At 35.7% G+C, this 20,150-nt stretch overlaps 1 protein-coding gene across 1 annotated transcript in view; it reads left to right on the plus strand.

The window, feature by feature from the left end:
- Nucleotides 1-20,150, plus strand: part of LOC121422338 (DNA-dependent protein kinase catalytic subunit-like) — a 138,228-nt gene that overhangs the window by 7,553 nt on the left and 110,525 nt on the right. Inside the window, exons 6-18 of the mRNA XM_041617316.1 lie at nt 230-329; nt 1,478-1,650; nt 2,372-2,527; nt 3,151-3,246; nt 4,270-4,352; nt 5,719-5,794; nt 6,735-6,903; nt 8,368-8,417; nt 8,871-8,993; nt 9,513-9,647; nt 12,481-12,599; nt 13,521-13,680; nt 15,193-15,483. Of these exons, the coding sequence (XP_041473250.1) occupies nt 230-329; nt 1,478-1,650; nt 2,372-2,527; nt 3,151-3,246; nt 4,270-4,352; nt 5,719-5,794; nt 6,735-6,903; nt 8,368-8,417; nt 8,871-8,993; nt 9,513-9,647; nt 12,481-12,599; nt 13,521-13,680; nt 15,193-15,483 (1,731 nt within the window). The remainder of the gene's footprint in view (nt 1-229; nt 330-1,477; nt 1,651-2,371; nt 2,528-3,150; nt 3,247-4,269; nt 4,353-5,718; nt 5,795-6,734; nt 6,904-8,367; nt 8,418-8,870; nt 8,994-9,512; nt 9,648-12,480; nt 12,600-13,520; nt 13,681-15,192; nt 15,484-20,150) is intronic.

A 20,150-nucleotide genomic window follows, 5' to 3' on the forward strand; every position in this document is an offset into this window, starting at 1 on the left:
ATGTGAGCATGTCTCTAGGTGCACTTCATAGCAAAAAGGCTAGGGAAAGGGGGGGCATGTAATTCTTTTCCCGTGTCCATGTATTATAAGAAAAAAGAAACAGGGGAAAGATACACAATTTCAACTAAATGAACCAAACAAAATGGCCAAATTGATGAAGATGGGACTATGTTCTTGTCTCTATCAATCTGGCACTTGTATTTCACTTGATGTCCGCTTGGTTTCACAGATGACGTCAAAGACCAAGAAGCCGGAGATGACCACCGTTGCTGGCTGTCTGATGGGTCTATCACATCTTCTTGTCAACTTTACACAATCCGTAGAGGAGAGTGAGTACAAAGACATCAAATTTGTAATGCTTGGTACCGAGCTGCTAACTATTAACAAAAAGGTCATAATTATACTATTTTCATGTCAAATTATACCATTGTGCTATTGACTACATGTATTACTGATTATTACACTTTTGAGGGCAAATAATTATGTTCAAACATTTAATACTACAAAGTAATGCATCGGGCAGTGGCAAACTCATCTGAAGTTGGCCATTAATGCTTATTATTCGCATTATCGTGTATCTTTGTTAATTTTGTTTACATCGCTCTGAATGTTATCACATGCTTAAATACTGACACGATCTTGTGATTTTTCCTCTTGGATTTATCATGGATTTATGCAAAAGAGCGAAGACCAGAGGTGATTCTGAATGAGTCTTAAAAGAAAGAAAATTGATTTGTTTTTTAGGGATCTGTTCTTTATGTGATCTATTCAAAGAAATTTATGATACCATGTGGTGCCTATTAAATTATGACTTTAAGTAAAAATTATGACTTTAAGCTTCTAGATCACTACTTTTTCTTTTTAAGATTGGCAGCTCTGTTGGTAATGATAGTGATGATGAAAATGTTACATAGGATTGTCGTGGTGATGGTTTGAAAAAATAATGATAGTGTTTGTCGTGTGGTGGTGGTGGACTTGATGAAGACTGTGATTGTGGTTATGGAGATGACTTTTATGATGAAGGTGATTATGATGCTGATGATGATAACTATGATGATGTTGGTGGCTGTGTTGTTGATGATGATGATGGTGATCATGATGATGATGTACATGAGGAATAATGACAACGATTAGGACGATGATGATAATGATGATGGTAGTGAGTCTTTGCGATGGTGATGGTGATGTTGATGATGACGACAATGATTATGGTGGTGGTGATAAATTTGATTCCAAAGCGAGGGTGTTGATGATGGTGCTGGAAGCGATACCGATGAAAGACGGTGAAGATGGTGATGATGATTTTGGTAGCGATACAGATGAATGATGATGGTAATGGTGATGATGCTGTTGATGATGATATTGTTGACAAAAATGATTATGATCATGTTGCTGATGACGATTATGGCATTGATGCTACTAGTGAGCCTGAACTGAGACGAGCACCGATTCTTATTACCAAACTTTGGTCTTACAGACAGCAAGCATTGTAAAGCAATCTACCAATATGCGACCATGAGTGTGGACCCGGGACCTTACAAATCCAAGGAGGCTGGCTCAATCCCTCGATACGACATCCCGAAGGCTGGCCTTAACCTTATTGGCAGACATGCAGCACAGTTCAATGAATATCTCTATAGGGACCATGAGGTGAGGTTAGAGTGAAGAAGTTTGAATGGGTACTTTGGACTGAAAACAATGAAAAGTGTAACATGCACAGAGTGAAATGTGGCAAAAGTCATTTGATAACAAATAATTATATGTACCATGAATATTCATTAGGTGGGCTGATGATGTCATGTCCCTACTTTCCCTATTTCTTATGTGATTACATGAAATCATAATGCGTGTATGATATGTCTTCCTTGTAATAAAAGTTGCAGCAATGATTGTAGGGCACATTAAATCAGTTGTCAGTCCAATTTCGTTTTACCCTTGGTGCACAAATTTTGAATTGATATGATAAAGTACAAAAGAATAATCTGGGATATGACATCAGCTTGCTCATAATCTACAGGCACAGACCCTGATTTAAACTTTGATCAACAAATAAGCGAAACTTTAAAATGCCATAACTTTCTTATTTTACATCCGAGTTTGATGACATTTTTCAGTGTTATGCTTGTTTAATTTTTCTCTTTTTGTTTAAATCAAGTTTTTGTTGGGGTGGACTTGTGCTTTAATGTGCAGTCCGACGGGAAAGTATGCTATACAAAAGACTTAATGCATAGCACTCTTTCAATAATGTGGAGCAAATTGCGATGCGATTTCAGGAAAATTTTTCCTTGAAGTAGCACGAGGGCAGCATCCAAATAAATTTGCTTGTTAGCTGATGACGATGCATCTCCTGTCTTTCTCTTCACATGCAAAGATGGTGTACAGCCGACTGCTATACTGGAGCCACTCTCGTAACTCGGAGATGAAATGGGCCGGATACGAAGCTCTTCAGTCGTTCCTCAAAGTGGTGTCTTACATGCTGGTGGAAAATGCAGAGAAAAAGAGATCTTCAGATATAGCGGTCTTGAAGGTGAGAAAAAAATCTCTTCAAATTTTAAAATTTGATAATTTCATTCTCAAGATATCCCCAACACCTTCCTTTTTTGGTGGGGGGGGGGGGGGTATGTTACTGTGCAGGAATTATACCTTAATTTGGTTTGGACTAATGGAGTGACACATCAGACTTTTTTCCAATATATTCCAGTGATAAGTTTCTGCAATTTGCTGTTGCCATTGCATGTTTTATTTCTCCAAAATTGAAAACATCCCAAATTTCTGATGATGTTTTAAGTATTATAGATATTTCAGTACTTCATTTATATTTTAGAATGTCATGTTAATGTAAAAAATGTGGAGAGTCATTTCTTTTCAGAAATATGCTACTGTATCTTTCTTGATAATGTGGTTGTATTCTGTCATTATATTCATCATCTTATTTCTTATTAAGTCTCCATCCCTCAATGATTATTCATCCAATCAAACACCAAAATATCTTACAAAGTTTTGAGTATGTAACAAATTCAATAGTTACTTCTTGTTACATGTCACGTTAATTAGAGGAATGTTTCATAGATAAAGTACTGCATTCTTTGGGATAATTTGATGATTAGATCAATCTTGTAAATGTGTTTCTTCATTTTTTTCTTTCAATAGTTCTTCATCCAATCATTTAGGAATACCATTGATGATACAAGCAGCTCTTCCAAAGCTCTTTCTACGGCCATCAGGGGCTATGGTGTCTTTGCAGCGGTAGGTTTCCAAATGTAAACATATTTTTGATTTTTAAAAAAATTCAATTGTTCATTTATGTATTTATTTATTGATCTATGTATTGATTGGTTGATTAATAAGAGTGCGAAGTTGGCTCAGTCGGTAAAGCACCTGCCTGAACCCACCAACTTTAGTCGTGGGTTCGAGTCCACCCCTGGCGGATGACTGAAGACTGCCTTGTGTGTAAATGTCTCTCACCTATTCCATAGATGCAGGCTATGTTACAGTGGAAAACACTGTCCCTTGGGTAGGATGCTAAATTACCACCCTCTGCACTTTGGGTAGAGTAGGGGGGGGGGACCTCGGTGTAGTGGTCAACCTGAACTCCCCCAATCAGTTATTTTGGGAGGAGAGACTTGCGGGTCATAGTGATTCCAGTTGCTTTTTGTCTACCAGGCACAAGTGATGCAAAACAAATACTAATGATAATAATTGATTGATTTTCTTTCCTTCCTTTCTTCCTTCCTTTCTTTCTTTCTTTCTTTCATTCTTTCTTTCATTCTTTCTATATCCTTACTAACTTTCTTCTCACTTTCTCATAAACTTTTTTTTTTGGGGGGGGGTATAGTTGTAGCTGCCAGAGTGACCTCTAAATGATTTCTCTACTTTCAATAACAAGTGGTACATTTTTTATTAAAAAAAACAAATTAAGGATGATATGAAAAATGTATATCCATATTTGTAAAAATAGAGATCGAGTCATTCACATTTTGTAGAGGGAAATAGATTTGATAGGGGCTACATTTGCATGTAGTTAGTCCTAATGTGTAGCATGAGGCGTCTTCATGGATTTATAATCATTGATTGCAACATCAAATATTTAATTTCAAGAATTTGATCTTTTTGTAGATAACCTACTTTTTATACTTGGGTAATAAGTCTTTATCAAATGGTGAATTGACTAAAAACACATTTTATTTTAGGTCCGGTATATGTATTTCAATCTTTGTGTTTGAATATTTTCATTGGCATGGTTTTATTCTGCCTGATTTCTTTGCTCAGCCCTGCAAGGCGTTCATGTCGGAAGAAGACGTGAGATTCATGTTCAATGAGATTATCCAAAGAAGTGAACAACAGTTTCTGGTGTAAGTATTTAAAGGGGAAGTTCACCCAGAAAAAAGTTTATTAAACTGGAAGAAAACAAAAATGATACAAATTGTTGTTGAAGATTTGAGGAAAATCAATTTAAAACAGTTAGTAAAATTAATGTTTGTATTTGTGACATAATATTCGAGCAGCTTCTCCATACATCGAGTAGTAAAAAATTAATGCAATCTTATTTTCTATTAAATAAGATTCCTATCCATCCCTCGGATAGGACATTAAATAGAGGTCCCGTGTAGAGGAGAGTCACCACCTTTGCATGTTAAGAACCCATTGCACTATTCGTATAAGAGTCGGGAGAAACCCCGGTGTAGTGGTCCACCTGCACTCCCCCAATCAGTTATATCGGGAGGAGAGACATGCGGGTCATAGTGATTCAGTTCACTTTTCGCCTCCGAAGCAGGTGACGCCAAACAAATAATGATTATAATGATAAAAAAATTGATACTTTGAAAATGATTTTTGTTGTACCTTCATTATATCAACAAACAAATCATTTTGCACCTGCTTCTGAAAAAAATAAATTTTTGTCATCATAAACCATCGAAAACTTGATTTTTATGCATTTTATAATACATAACATATCGGGCAGCTGCTCGTATATGACAACAAAAATCAAAAACTTAAACTCCAAATAAATTGTCTATATAATCTTTGATGGATTTTCGTCAAACCTTCACCATTATTTTTTATTATTTTTGCTGGTGTTTTTACAATAAATTGTTTGTCAGGGTAAACTTCCCCTTTGCACTATATTTAATATGACTCTGCCTTCTATAAGTGGTTTTCGGGGGCACTATGTGCACTTTCTGCCTGTCCAATGTATTATTTTTCTTGTAATAATATTAAAGTTGTTAATTCCAAAAAAGTTGGATGAAGAACTAAGAGTATGCTGAGCTAATTCTTAAATTATTTCGAATAAAGTAGGCGTTTGATGAAGACAAAGATTTTTTTTTATATGTTTTAGAAATTGTGCTCAATAATGCAAATCGTATCTAATGATAATAAAATTTTGCAAAATTGATAAAAAATGAGATAAAGTGGTGCTTGAAAGTAAGTGAACCCTACTAGAGAATGAACATATTTAATGTCTTCAAGTTCTGCCAGGTTTTATATATTTAATTGTGAAGTCAGGTGATAAAAATATTGCATTAAATAAAGTGTGTTTCTCTGGGCTGGCTTACCAAACATTGTAGTGCTGTTGTCTACATTCAAACATTAGCATGAAGGATTGCATTTTGCGGTGGGGTTCACAAAGTTTTGAGCACAACTGTGCATGTATTAGTTCATTAAAAGTAATTTTGTGATGGAACATTGATTTTGGGGTAATATGTATCTTTTTGTTAGTCAAGGAGAAGAGAGATTGTCCCAACTACCTACATATCTGGAGGCATTGGCTAGCATTGTTGGGCAATTAGATACAGTGAGTATACTGATAAGTTCTGAAACATTGTCCAAATTGAAAACATATTCCAAATTTCCATGATATCATGTAGTTCTTAACACGAAAATTGTCATGTAAGAAACCCCTACAGTACGGAAGAGAGAGAGAGAGAGAGAGAAAAGAGGAAACTTACTTTTGCCAGGTATCTGTGGATGTCTGTGAATGTTTGTTTTGGTGAATTACATTTGTCATGCCATTTCAATGTTACAGCTAATGATTTGAAAGTGTAAAGAGTGATTTTGAATTGGTACTTTCCATTTTACCACAAAGACCAGGGCCACGTTGCACAAAGTTTACCATTGATGCTAGTTTTATAATTGATTACAACTGCCACAGGGAGTGTGTCTTAGAGCATCTTGTCAGAGATTTTCGCAGATTATTTTCTGAGTCAATCAGATGCAAGGATTTCTATAGTCTTTACCAGTTGTCACTGGCTATCTGCTTTGTGAAATGTTCCCCTGAACTCTTATGGGGTATTGCAAATAAAAATGAAGCCTTAGGGAGTGTTGCATGAAAATATTTGTGATCAGTTGCAAATATTCTGTTGTAATTTTACAGCTGACAGATCAACATTAACTATAGCAAATCAGAGTAAACTTCTTGTTTCAAGGAGTAGATTAGCAATCAATCACTAATTTGTAATTAACCACAAGACATATTGATTTAGGAACCAAAAGTAGACTCGCAATTGATCGCAAGTTTCTTGCAACACCCCATAAGTGTTCTAATCAAATGTTAAGGCACCTTGTGCAATGGGAAAGTTAAGTTGTTATTGAATGCAAAATTTGAATTTAATCAAAGGGCTTGCACTTGATTTTGGGACTTATGCATGGTTTGGAATTCAACCTTATTTTCTTGCAATACCTCATTAGTAACCTTGTTAATTGGATGATAGTAACACACTGCATTTATTTTAAAGGTGAGTGATACATTCCTGTCATCGCTTGAGAAGTTGGTAGTCCTGGTGTTTGGAAGTTACCCCCATCAGGCTCGGAGTAGTCAGTGGACCAGTCACAGTGCTATCCTACAGATCCTCATCGCGTTATCGGCTAAAGGAACATCCCTCCAAGGGTTCCTCTCCAGAGTGGGTAAGAAAGATTTATGGGGGCTGGTGTAGTGGTTCTGACTGATTTTTTTTTGTCTCGCCTGCATAGCAGAGTGAGACTACAGGCGCCGCTTTTCCGACGTTGGTGGCATCAACATTGAAACCTTAACCAAGGTTAAGTTTTTGAAATGTCATCATAACGTAGGAAGTACATGGGCCTAGTTCATGAAACTTGGACAGAGTGGTAATGAAGTATTACTGAACATCCTGCCTGAGTTTCTTTCAGGTCACATGACTAAGGTCAAAGGTCATTTAGGGTCAATGAACTTAGACCATGGTGGGGAATCAATATCAAAATCTTAACCAAGGTTATGTTTTTGAAATGTCATCATAACTTAGGAAGTAAGTGGACCTAGTTCATGAAACTTGAACATAAGGGTGATCAAGTATCACTTAAGATTTTGCCTGAGTTTCAGGTCACATGACCAAGGTCAAAGGTCACTTAGGGTCAACAAACTTTGGTAATATTGGGGTATTTATGGAATTGCCATCATAACTTGTAAATTTTATGGACATAATTAATGAAACTTGGACATAAGAGCAACCATGTATCCCAGAATATCCTGAGCATGTTTCAGGTCACATGACCAAGATCAAAGGTAATTTAAGGTCAGTGAACTTTTGCTGTGTTGGGGGGTATTTGTTGAATTGGTATCATAACTTAAAAAGTTTATGGATCTAGTTCATGAAACATAGACACAGTGGTAATCAAGTATGAATGATTGTTTTGCCCATGTTTTAGGTCACTTGATCATGGTCAAAAGTCAATGGACATAGTATTTTGTCATATGAATGCTTTGTTTTGTGAATAATTATTCAGTAGCTGTTATCATAGTCAGCACTGCTGCTACATCAAATCTTGTAATGCAGGCGAGAAGCATTCCACTTGTTGAATCAGAGGGTTTGGGTCTTAATCCCTGCCACGGCGTGTTTTCCTTCGGCAAGAAATTCACCTACATTATGCTGCACTCAACCCAGCTAAGGTCAATGGATACCCAGCAGAATTAATTCCTTGATCACACAGCACTGGAAATGTAGACTCAAGCTAAATATCGGCTCCAGATTATAGTGTGCCTCAGAATAGATTGTTTCTAGATGACTTGGGCCCGTTTTACAAAGTGTTGCGATTGATCCAATCAATTGCAAGTACTGAAAGCCAGCAAAGTCAACATATAAAATGCATGTTTGTTCAAAAAAATTATAGATATAAATATTATTATATAAATTCATTGATTTCTTGAAAATTTCGTGTGTTCTCTTTTGTTTACATAGGACATTTTTAATTTACCTGTAGAAAAAATTATGACATGGATGGATTTCCATAGAATTAAGATTGGTTGGGTCAATCGCAACTCTTTGTAAGACGGAGCCCAGGTCTCGTACAAATGCTGAATCAAACATAATTTCATCTTTATTTTTATTTTATTTGATTTTTTTCCCTTTCCAGTGTATCAGTGGATCCTTCGTACATGTTCCTTTCCTGTACTATTAGAATCAGTAAGTTGCTCTCAACTCTTTTCTAGTGTTGTTAACATTTTGATTTAGATTTTTGCAAAATGTTGCTTAAAGGCCACATGGTATTTGAAGCACAAATAAGATGGACTTATTTATAGCATAAACACATAATGTGTGTCAACACCAAACTTGACACCCATGTTATTTATACTGTGCTATAAATTGGGCGATTTAAAGTTTAGTGTCAGCGTTGGTGCTGGTGTTGGTGTTTGAAGCACAATGAATATCTGACTTCACAAGCTCCAACTACTAATGTGAATGTGAATAAAAATGATAGAAATGTCTTTACTTGCAGTTCAAATGTTAATATCATCCGGGACTATGATAAAGATGTGCTCAAAGTAAAAAGTGGTTCTAGCATGAGCACCGACATCAAAGGTTAACACTACACTTGAATTGAACCCTCTCCATGGTGTTTATTCTTGTGTTATGCAGGGAGGTGAGGAAGGAGAAGAACAGAGGAGTGACGAGATGGAGATAGAGCAGGATGCCAGAAGAGTCTCCTACAAAAGCTTCATGGATCTGTGGACCAGGCTGCTGGATAGCAAGTTTATCAAGGTAAAGTTATTGAGTCTCGCAACTCTTGTTGATAGCTCCCCAGGGAGTGGTTGAAGTTGCATATATGATCCAAAACGGCATGTCATATTGTAAAAGCCTTGGTCAGGCTGGAGACGGTGTCTGTGTTGTGACTCAAACATTAAGCAAAGAATTTGGGAAACTTGTTTGGATGCTCCCCAGGGAGTGGAGGGGGTATACATGATCAAGGGAGTGCTACACCCATTCAAACGACTGATGGTTTGTCATATTGTAAAGCCTTGGTCGGTCTGGATCCGGTGTAGCGGATGGGACTTGAACATTACAAAGTAGTTTGGTAACTTGTTTGAATGCTCCCAAGGGAGTGGAGATAGTGCATCCATGCTGGCAAGTAGAGATGTTTAGATGTATTTAGGCTTATATAAAACCAGAATATTATAACTATTATTACAGCACATTAGTAATAATGAGATTCTGTTAGAAATTGTTAATGGAATACAACAATTCCAAGTAATAATTTAAATTCTTGATTGTCTCTTAAAGACATCTGAAGCTCACGGTTCAAGCTATGCTGAACGGTTGAACATCCACACCATGATCTACAATGAGTTGATCGGCGGAATCTTGAAGGTTATCAAGAAACTGGATCTCAGCTCCAACAAACACAATGAGGAACAGGTTTGTCAGTCTTATTTATTCTCAAAAATATATTGAAAATAAATATTGCACATGTAGGTTTCAATAATGCCTATACAGTGCGTATAAAAAAAAACGGGACAGTTTTGAAAAGTCTATAAAAAAATTGTTTCAAATTGTAATATCTATATTTTGATGTTAATAGATGCTCTGATGTCTTATCTTTGAAATGCATTTTTTAAAAATATATTTTGTTCATGCATGAGCGAACATGGGACGTTTTTGTCGGGGGTTCAAAAAGAGGCTTGCGCCAAAATGGCAGAAATTAGAAATTTGATGATTAGACTTCTGGCCAATCAGCAGACTTCCTCGTGATCTTTTCATTATCTTTGCCATAATATTCAAATTATGCTGTCAAATTTCATTAACAAATTTATTTATTTACCTGAATTATTTTGTTTTACCTTTTAATTTTCCTTCATATGTAAGAAAAGAAGACTTTTGGTCAACCCAAGTAAGAAGACTTGCATTATTGATTGTGAGAATTTGTAATTATTCAAATCCTTTTATTATGTGAAACAAATTATGTTATGGTACCTATAAAAGACATGAATCCTATTTTGAAGGGGTTAATGAATCATTCACCAAGTTTAATCATGTGCTTTGCAGGACCATGGCCCTATTACAAATAGGTCCATGGTAGGACAAACAGGAAAGGATTCATGTCTTTCAATGGCAATGGTGTAGCCTATTGAGTCGATTTTGAAGGAGCAAGATATGGCAGATCGCGTAAAATGTATTAAAAAGTTGTGAAGCGAGCAAGCAAAAAATTTCCACTTTTTATCTAAATATCAATTTTTTTTATTTTGGCATAATATTCAGAAAATGATATCATATTTCACTTTCTATGTTTTCTGTTATTTTCCTTCCACTTTTATTTATTTATCTATTTTTTTTTGGGGGGGGCATCCAGATCCCCCATCCATCAGCATGCCATGGTTCAAAGGCACACTAACCTCCTTTGTAGCACAAAATGAAAGGATTTGAAAGAAAAAAAAAATTACATGTTCTCCCATTCTTCGGTTTAAAAAAATTGTTCTTGTCTAAAGAAGGAATATTCAAAGCTGAAAGAGAACATACTAAAAAGGAACAACAGAAATATTCAAGCAGATAAGTAGATTTGGAAACGAATTTTGACTGCATAATTAAAAAATTATGGCAAAGATAATGAAAAGATTAATAGGAAGTCTGCTGATTAGCAAGAAGTCCGACCATCATGTTTATCATTTTATGCCATTTTGGCGCAAGCCTCCTTTTTAACCCCAGACAAAAACATTCCATGTTCGCTCAAGCATGAACGAAACTAAATTATTTTAATGGCATTTGAAGGATAAGACCTGAGAGCACCTATTGACACCAAAATATAGAGATCATAATTTGAAACAAAAATTTTATAGACTTTTCAAATCTGTCCCGTTTTTTTTGATACGCACTGTATAGCATTTTCATTTATTCATCGTATGATAAGAAAGCAATGTACGTAAAGTGCCTTCCTTGAGGCAGGCCTGTGAAATCTCCGCTATTTAGCGGAAATCCGCTATTTTCATTTTTAAGACCGATTTCAATTTCCGCTTTTTTCCTGTGTTCCATTTCCGTTTTTTCTTAGTCAAAATTCCGCTATTTTATCCAAAACGGCTGGAAAACAAGTCTAGGTAAATGGATGTGAGCAGAATGGGTGTGTTGTGAATATACACGTTACGGGGGATTGTATTTTGCCTTCGCAAAGTTTCGAATTTTTAGTATATACCGTATGTAACTCTATGAAACTGCTGCGGATCACACCGTGCACCGTTGCCGTTGTTGGCATACAAACGCAAAGCAGCGGCTCAAAACGCGATATTTTGCGACTGGTAAATATGTCTGTAAGGATGATGACGTCATCCAAGATGGCAACTTACGTTGACCAACGAAAAGATCGAAGATGACGATGTTTCGATCATTATTTCAAAGGAATTAGCGGTAACTGCGGTCTAAGGTACGATATTTCTGAATTTTAAACATTTTTTCGTAAATATGGATGTGATTTATTTTTCATAATGTGACATTTTATGTACAAAAAACGATCGGAAAATCGGGTTTCCACTGTTAGATCTAACGTTACTGCTACAATACGTTGTCTGTACGTACGGACCTCCAAGTTCTTCAGTCTATGTATTGGTGAGTGAGCCAACGCAGTTCAGCGGAACAACCAAAATACAGAGACTGAAGCTTTTGGTCTAATACACCGTGAATCGTGATGGGCAAATGCAGCGGCTTGGCGATAGTAAATAGTAAGGTAGATTTTTAGATTTTGCCGCTATTTTTTTGAAACCCCACTCACAGGCCTGTTGAGGGCAGAAGTGCCATGTTGGGGATTGAACCTGTGACTTTCATGGGTGTAGTCAGGTGCCTTAGACCACAGGGCCAAGGCATCTCCAGTAATATGATAAAAGTTACAATCCTTTCTAACCACAAGACTTGTGACTCTCCTGTTTAGATGAATTCATGACAGAAAGAGATTTCCCTTTTTATGATGGCAAAAGTCCTTTAGAATCATATTTATGAGATTGGTGTAATTCTATAAATACATATGTGTTTTTATGATATTTGATAGGGTAACTCTGAATGGCTATTCTGGGGTAAAATTAGTGCTAACATACCCTTGTTTTTTATGTGTTTTTTCATCGTTTTGGATTCATGTTTTGACTATCTTGACACATTCATGATTGCCCTGACAGTGTTTGCTTAAATTTATGGCCATTTACAAAATTAATTATGTCTTCTACATCATCCATGTGTTTCATACACTAAGTTATAATCTGCATTTTCTATTTAGGCATCAGATGGTGTGACCTCTGACCTTGAAGGAAGTACTTCGTCTGATCCTCTGGAAGGGTTGAGGGCGGCCAAACCAAAGGACCAACAAGTCTTCATCAACCTTGTGGACTTCACCAAGTGAGATATTTTCTCCTAGAAAATGTTTTTGTTTTATTTATCGTGTTCTTTTTATATCGTCCTGCAAATACTAATGAATTGCTTAATACATGATGACAGTACAAAATAATGTTTTTATACAGGGGATATACAAGTATTTCCTGCTTCTGTCCATTTCAAACTACATTTTTTGAAGTTGTGAACCTAGTGGTAATATACTGGGACAACTAATCAATTGACGGGAGTTATTTTAGGGATTTAATAGCCCTCAAGCACTTGATGGTAATGGTGATGATGATTTTGATGATAATGATGGCAATAAGATTGATGATGATAATGATGATAATGGTATTGATGGTGATGAAGATGATAGGGATGAAGACTGGTGACATGTGATGATGATGTTGATGATGAAGATGGTGGTAATGATAGTGGTGGTGGTGATAATGGTGGTTGTAATAATGATGACAATGACGATTCATGCCATTTAAATGGTGCAATATATCTGTTTGCCAACATTCAACAACAGAGGGTCCTATGATAGTTACAATGATGATGATGGTGATGATGATCATGGTCATGATGCTGATGGCGATGACGATGATGATGATGGCGATGATGATGGCAATGATGATGGCAATGATGATGATGGTGATGATGATGATGGTGATGGTGACGATGATGATGGTGATGATGATGATGGTGGTGGTGGTGGTGGTGGTAGGTGGTAATGATGATGATGGTGACAGTGATTTTGAAGAAGGTAATGAGGATGCAGATGATACTGATAATGATGATGATGATGATAATGATGATGATGATGATGATAATGATTCACTCCATTTAGATGGTGCAATATATCTGTTAAGATATATGACAACAGAGACTCTTCTACCGAACTAAGCATACAAGTGCCTGAAATTTACTTTTCATTTTATCAAGGGAACTGCTACCCACAAGACAGATCCAGCTGTTTGATGCTTGGGTGTATCGTTTTGGCCATGAACTGATTCAGCTCTCTAGCCAACATCCGCTGATCAGTGGCTTCTACAAGTTGTTGACCGTCTGCATGACCATGTCCAGCAAGACTGCATTCTTCAAGGTCAGTTGACGGGTTCCATTTGAGAGATTATGAAACAACATACAAATATTGACTGCTCATGAGGGCAATAGAAATAAATATTGCATTAAAGTGAGCTTGGGACTATAGGTCCTTTTTTATTGGGGGGGGGGGGTGGGGGGAGGAACCTTCTTCTTCTTGGGTCAGTACATGAGTACTGTCTGGCTTTGGGGTTCTAAGACTCCAGATCTTGGGGGGGGGGGATAGTATATCTATATTCTCCAAGATGATGTAGGAATCACAGATTTCACTATTGACTGAATAAAAGAACATTGGGTGATTTCAAGTACGGTGTTGGTGTTGAGAGCGTGAAAAGGCTGCTGAACCGAGCCCCAACACCGAGCTGAGTTCAGAGGAGCGATACCGATCGCGTTATCGATATCCTATGACGTCACACCTCTGTGCTGCGCTGCTGATCATCTCAACTTTACATGAGTAATTCTCGACGACGGAAGTGAAATCGGGAAGAAATTGCAGTAAAATCTTATCGTACAGAATGCACAGGTTAAAATCACTGCAATAATCAGAAAGCATAAATATTATTTTTCATTAAAATGTGTAAAACTCTAATGATTTGCGCTCATCTTAACTGTAATAGATAATTTTACGGGGGTGTTTCATCGTGTTCGCCTCCTGTTCGTGAACTACAGTTCATCAACACCAACACCGAACTTGAAATCATGATTTTCCCAATCCCTGGGGGTTGGTGTTGGTGAATAGGGAAATTGCACGTAGATCGTCAACACCAGCTGTAATGCTCGGTTCAGCAGACGACATTCAACACCAGAGCTCAACACAAACTGCCGGAAATACGTCATATTTTCCGAGGTCAATCCCAACACCAGCGTGATTTCAAGTACGGTGTTGTAGCTGGTGTTGGTGTTGTCCCAACACCAACACCAGATTTCAACACCGTACTTGAAATCACACATTGAATATTTGTTTTATAAACCAATTATTTTCTGAGTAGGGCAATAGTAAAAACTATCACTCTACTCAGTTCATACCAATTGGTATATGTTTTTCTTAAAACATTTGAGCTTTTACTAATCTTATGGGCAATCTTTTGTCCAGTTGGGGTTTGTTCAGGCCAAGTGATAAGTCTCATGTTTTCCTGTGGTGCACGACAGTCTTGCAGGCTTTAGACCAAGATTGAGTATCCAAACTTCCTCATAAGTTTATGTATATTTAGTTTCATTTATTACTTGACTGATTATATCTTGTTACTTGTATGCTTTTGATTTGTCTTTAATCTTGTATTATGTATTGTTCTTGCTTTCTTTAATTGAGAAATATGAAAATAAAATTAAATGCATACATATTAATTTTGTAATAGACATTCCTGAAGGCACTATCTAATATTTTTCACATTTTGTAAAACTTTATGATTTAATTACTTTTTAAAAATATTTGTCAAAGGAAATCGTACATCATAAAGCATTCATATTTAATTTTACATACACTCTGCGTGCATTTTTCTCCCTTGGATTATAGGAAGTGGATCCGTATGTCCGTATGGAATCGTGTTTCAAACCGAAATTGGAAGATGAACCCATGGATGTGGATGACGACAGCGAGCCCATGGCAACCAAGACCACGCCTAGCAGCGTGTCTCTCTCGGACAGAGAAGCCTGCTTCTTTCTGTTTTCCAAGTTCTCGAAGGAGGTTCTGGTCCGACTGAAGCAGTACAAGGATGACCTCCTCGCTTCTTGTCTCTTTCTCATCCTCTCTCTCCCCCACCAGGTGGTGGAGTATGAGGTTCGTGATGTCATCCCAGCACTCCAGGTAATGTCACATCCTTTAACCCCCCCTTCCTTCTTCCTCTATCTTCTCTCCTCTTTGTCTCTTTCTCATTCTCTCTCTCATGTGATTGAACATCAGATTCATGATGTCTTTACAGCATTCAACTTTATAACTCTTCACTCACTTTCCATTCTCCTCTCCCCTTGTGGTTTCTTTCCCCTTCTCTCTTCTCTCCTCTAGGACCAAAAAAATCATATCATTTAGTGATAAACTGGAATGGTGATCAATTTCGGGGTGGGAATACCAAAATTTTACAAAAAGAAATACACTTGGATTGAATAATTCTTTGTAAGGGTGTATTTGATGATTTGATGCTTTGACCTGGATGATGTGCATCTGTTTTGCTTGGCTTGAATTCTCTTTCTACCAGATAGTCCAATATTCAGACTGCCACCAGTCTGGCTAATTGCACTTACACATTTGGTCTAATGGCCAGGTGATCTAATGTCCAGGTGGTCTAATTTCAAAATTTTGTCCCCTTATGCATTTTGTCAAACAAAAATTGGGTTCATAACCAGTTCCATCTAATCACATAGACTAAATGGCATTAGACTTTTAGATGCAATGGACCATATTCTGAACTCTGGTTTAAATTAAACCCTGGTTTAAAGTTGTGGTTTAAATATGGAGACCCAGTACACATTCAATAAGCCTGTTCACAGTTGTAAAAAAGGTGGCTTTCAAATTCACTGACATAGGCATTTGTGATTTGATGATTATTCATGTATTCCTTTCAAAATATTCATTTTATCACATCCAAGCTGAAGAGGAATAAATAGAGCCTTCATAATCACTGGTATTTAACAGTAGCCTAAACAATAGTCAAATGTACCAAAGGCAGACAATAAAACAGATTTCCAAACTTTATCCCTGATGTACTATTCTAGTCACCTGGTCTATACAATGCCTTTTGTTCTTAGAATTTGAATACTCTACTGGTAAAGCTTACGCAACATCTACATTTGAAAATGATAGTGCTTATCCTAATGAAAAATCACAAAGGTCATTTGAGAATAGTTGATCATGAGCTAACCGTGAACTGGCTTATTTAGTAAATCACATGACACCCAAATTGTTCATAATTGTCTGAGAATCATAACTGAAGTATTTTTCTTCCTTGTGAAAGCAAGCGAAAACAAAACAGTAAACCTAAGAAATATGCAATATTCAGGTATTCAGATTAACATTTATTTGGTATAAGATAAAAATCAAATTACAATAATATAATGTAAAACAACGTAGTAAATAAAATACCAGGATTGCTAAAAAAAGTTAAAAACTTGTAAACAAGCAACCCTCGACATATAAAATAATCAAATACAATGAGAATACAATTACATAAGATACAAAAAAAATATACATAAAATAAATAACGATGTAAATATAACAAGAAAGACATACGAAAACTTAAGGATTAACTAACATTAGAGAAATAGTAAGAATCATTCAGCATAATTTGAATATATCAATAAGTGGCAAGTATTGTGCTCTTTAATTCATTTTTGAATGAAATGTAATTCAAAGTACCCTTTATATTACTGTTTAGAGAATTCCATTTTTTTGATCCCTGAAATCTAATTGATCTATTTTGTAAAAAAGAATTTGTAAATTTTGGAAGACGAAAGTCGCCCTTTTTTCTTGTATTAATTGAGTGATAATCGGAGTTCAAATGAAAACTGTCATAAAAAGTATCTGGTAACATGGAGTATTTCAATTTATACATAAATAAAGATGTTCCTTGGGAAAGAATATCTGCAAATTTGAGTAATTTCAAAGATTTAAACAATGGAGATGTGTGTGCCCTGAAGGTGGCGTTGCAGCATAAACGAACAGCCCGTTTTTGAAGTATAAAAAGGGGTTTTAAAAATTTGTCAAATGTTCTTGCCCATACAAGATTACAATACATTAAGTACGGATATACAAGTGTATAATATAAAGAAAGCATGGCAGAAGATGGTAAAAAACTTCTTAGTTTACACATAACGCCAACATTACATCGAATCTTCTTGAAAATTATTTCAATATGTTTTTCCCATGAAAGATTGTTGTCAATGGTTATACCTAAAAAATTTGCAAATTGGACTTGGTCGATACATTTACCGTCCAATTTCAAAGTTATATTTTCAATGACAGTATCATTTTTCTTGCCAAAATTAAAAAAAATCATATATTTGGTTTTTGTATCATTAATTTTCAATTTATTTGCAGAAAACCAATTAGCAACCTTCTGAAGTTCAACATTTGCTTCAGAAATCAAGTTTTTCAAATTATTACCTGAATAGAATATGTTCGTGTCGTCAGCATATAATATATAATGTAATTTCTTTGAAGATTCAATAATGTCATTAATAAACAACAAAAATAACAACGGGCCCAGGATACTACCTTGAGGCACACCTTGTCGTATAAAAAGCAGTTCAGAATCAGTTTCATTGTATTTTACAAATTGCTTTCTTTTTGATAAATAACTTTTAAACCATTCCAAGGGAATACCTCTGACTCCATAAAATTTTAGTTTTTGTAATAAGATTTGGTGATCCAGACAATCGAATGCTTTGCTAAGGTCTACGTAGACCCCCAAAGCTATCTCTTTTCGTAAAATTTATACAGAAGTTCAGAAGCAAAAAGCAAAGCTGACTCTGTAGAATAACATTTTCGAAATCCAAATTGCTCAGAAAAAATAATTGAATGTTTATTGAGGAAAGTAAATAATCGATTGTACATCAATTTTTCTAGAATCTTGGAAAAGGTCGACAGCAATGAAATTGGACGATAGTTTGATAAATCGTTTTTGTCACCCTTTTTGAATAAGGGTATAACTTTTGAAACACTCATTGAATTTGGAAATAATCCAGATTGAAAAGATAAATTAAACACGTGGGTTAAAGGTTCAACAATATAATTAATTATTTTCTTTACAAGATATGGTGACATATCATCAACCCCACATGAATGTTTATTCTTTAAAGAGTAAGATACCTTCAAAATTTCACTTCTGTCTGTCGGCGAAAGAAAAAAAGAATTGGTTACACTGTTTTTTAAATAATCACGAAAACATCCAATGGTACTTGGATCATCAAAACAACCAGCATTAACAAAAAAAGAGTTAAAAGCACTTGCAATTGATTTCGGTTCAGTAAGTTTAACGCCATCTTTACGGATGAATGAAGGCAATTTAAACGATCTCTCTTTACCGAGCAGGCTGTTCAGAATATTCCAAGTTTTCTTTAAGTCATAACAATTCGATTTGAGTTTTGCAGCAAAATAGTTTTGTTTAGAGACACGTATAATATGAATAAGTTTGTTTTTATAGGATGTGTATTTTTTATTCATGTTATGGGTTTTCTGTTTTAAATATCGCTTATATAAGCGTTCCTTCCTATTAATGGATTTAAGAATGCCTTTTGTAATCCAGGGTTTTTGGGGTGCTCTACTTCTTTCTTTATCGGATGCTATCCTTGAATGCTACCCTTGAATGCTTGGATATAGTCTCTTTTAAACCCTTAATAAAAGTATCGTAAGCTACGTTGACATTGGATAAGTTTGTCACAGAGGACCAATTGTTAGCTGCTAAATCTTCACACAATGACTTGAAGTCTATTAGGTGTTTAACGTGAGTTTTATTATAGACATGGGTGTGGTAACTCGGTGGAAAAGAGTTCGTTAATTGAAAGATGGGGAAATGGTCAGATAGATCTGAATACAAAATACCAGGTAAAATCGGCTTATCCAAAACATTTGTAAAGATATTGTCGATACAAGTAGAAGAATTGATTGTAACACGAGTTGGTCTCGAGATAAGTGGGAGAAAAGAGGATGAATATATTGTATCGATAAAAGCACTAGTATCAGAATGAAGGGCGTAACTAAGTAAATCAAAGTTAAAGTCTCCAGCAATATAACAATGTTTCTTTTCTCTGTTGATTTTAGCAAGACATACTTCAAAAAGGTCATTAAACTCAGCACCACTACTATTGGGAGCTTTGTATACAGTTCCAACAATCACATTCTTCCCTTCCTTCATGATTTCAATAAAAACAGTGTCTATAGTTGGGGTACAAAAGTCTAAATCAGTTCTCTGCTTGAAAGTGACATTGTTCTTGATATACATACATACACCACCCCCTGAACGATCACTTCTATGTTTATGAATAAGTTTATAATTTGGTATATTGTAAAATGAGTGTGGGTCTTCCTTAAACCAGGTTTCTGTAAATGCATAGATTGTGAAATCGTGGTGGAGAGTGTGTATATAATCAATTATATGAGAAAACTTAGAAATAAGACTTCGAGCATTCAAGTGGAACAAGGAAAATTGAAGTTCCGATGTTCTATTACTCAGTTTGATATTAAAGGTGTCATTGAAATAATAGTTACAATTTGAAATATTATCGTCTAGCATAGAAGCCGTCACTTCATTAGAGGAAAAGATGTCAAAATCATTGTTACTGAATATACCAGAATTATGAAGTGGAATGTGATTTAATTGAAAAAATGAATGAATAGCGAATTTGAAATCTAAGTCATCAATTATATGGTTGAAAGGAATTACATTACTTAAACAAAATTGACATATCCAGGGTATTGAATAAGAGTTATCATTAGCACATGCTACATGACATATATTTCCACATGAGCAAAGGTATATT

The sequence above is a fragment of the Lytechinus variegatus genome, chromosome 10 (genome assembly GCF_018143015.1).
Source record: "Lytechinus variegatus isolate NC3 chromosome 10, Lvar_3.0, whole genome shotgun sequence".
NCBI lineage: Eukaryota > Metazoa > Echinodermata > Echinoidea > Temnopleuroida > Toxopneustidae > Lytechinus > Lytechinus variegatus.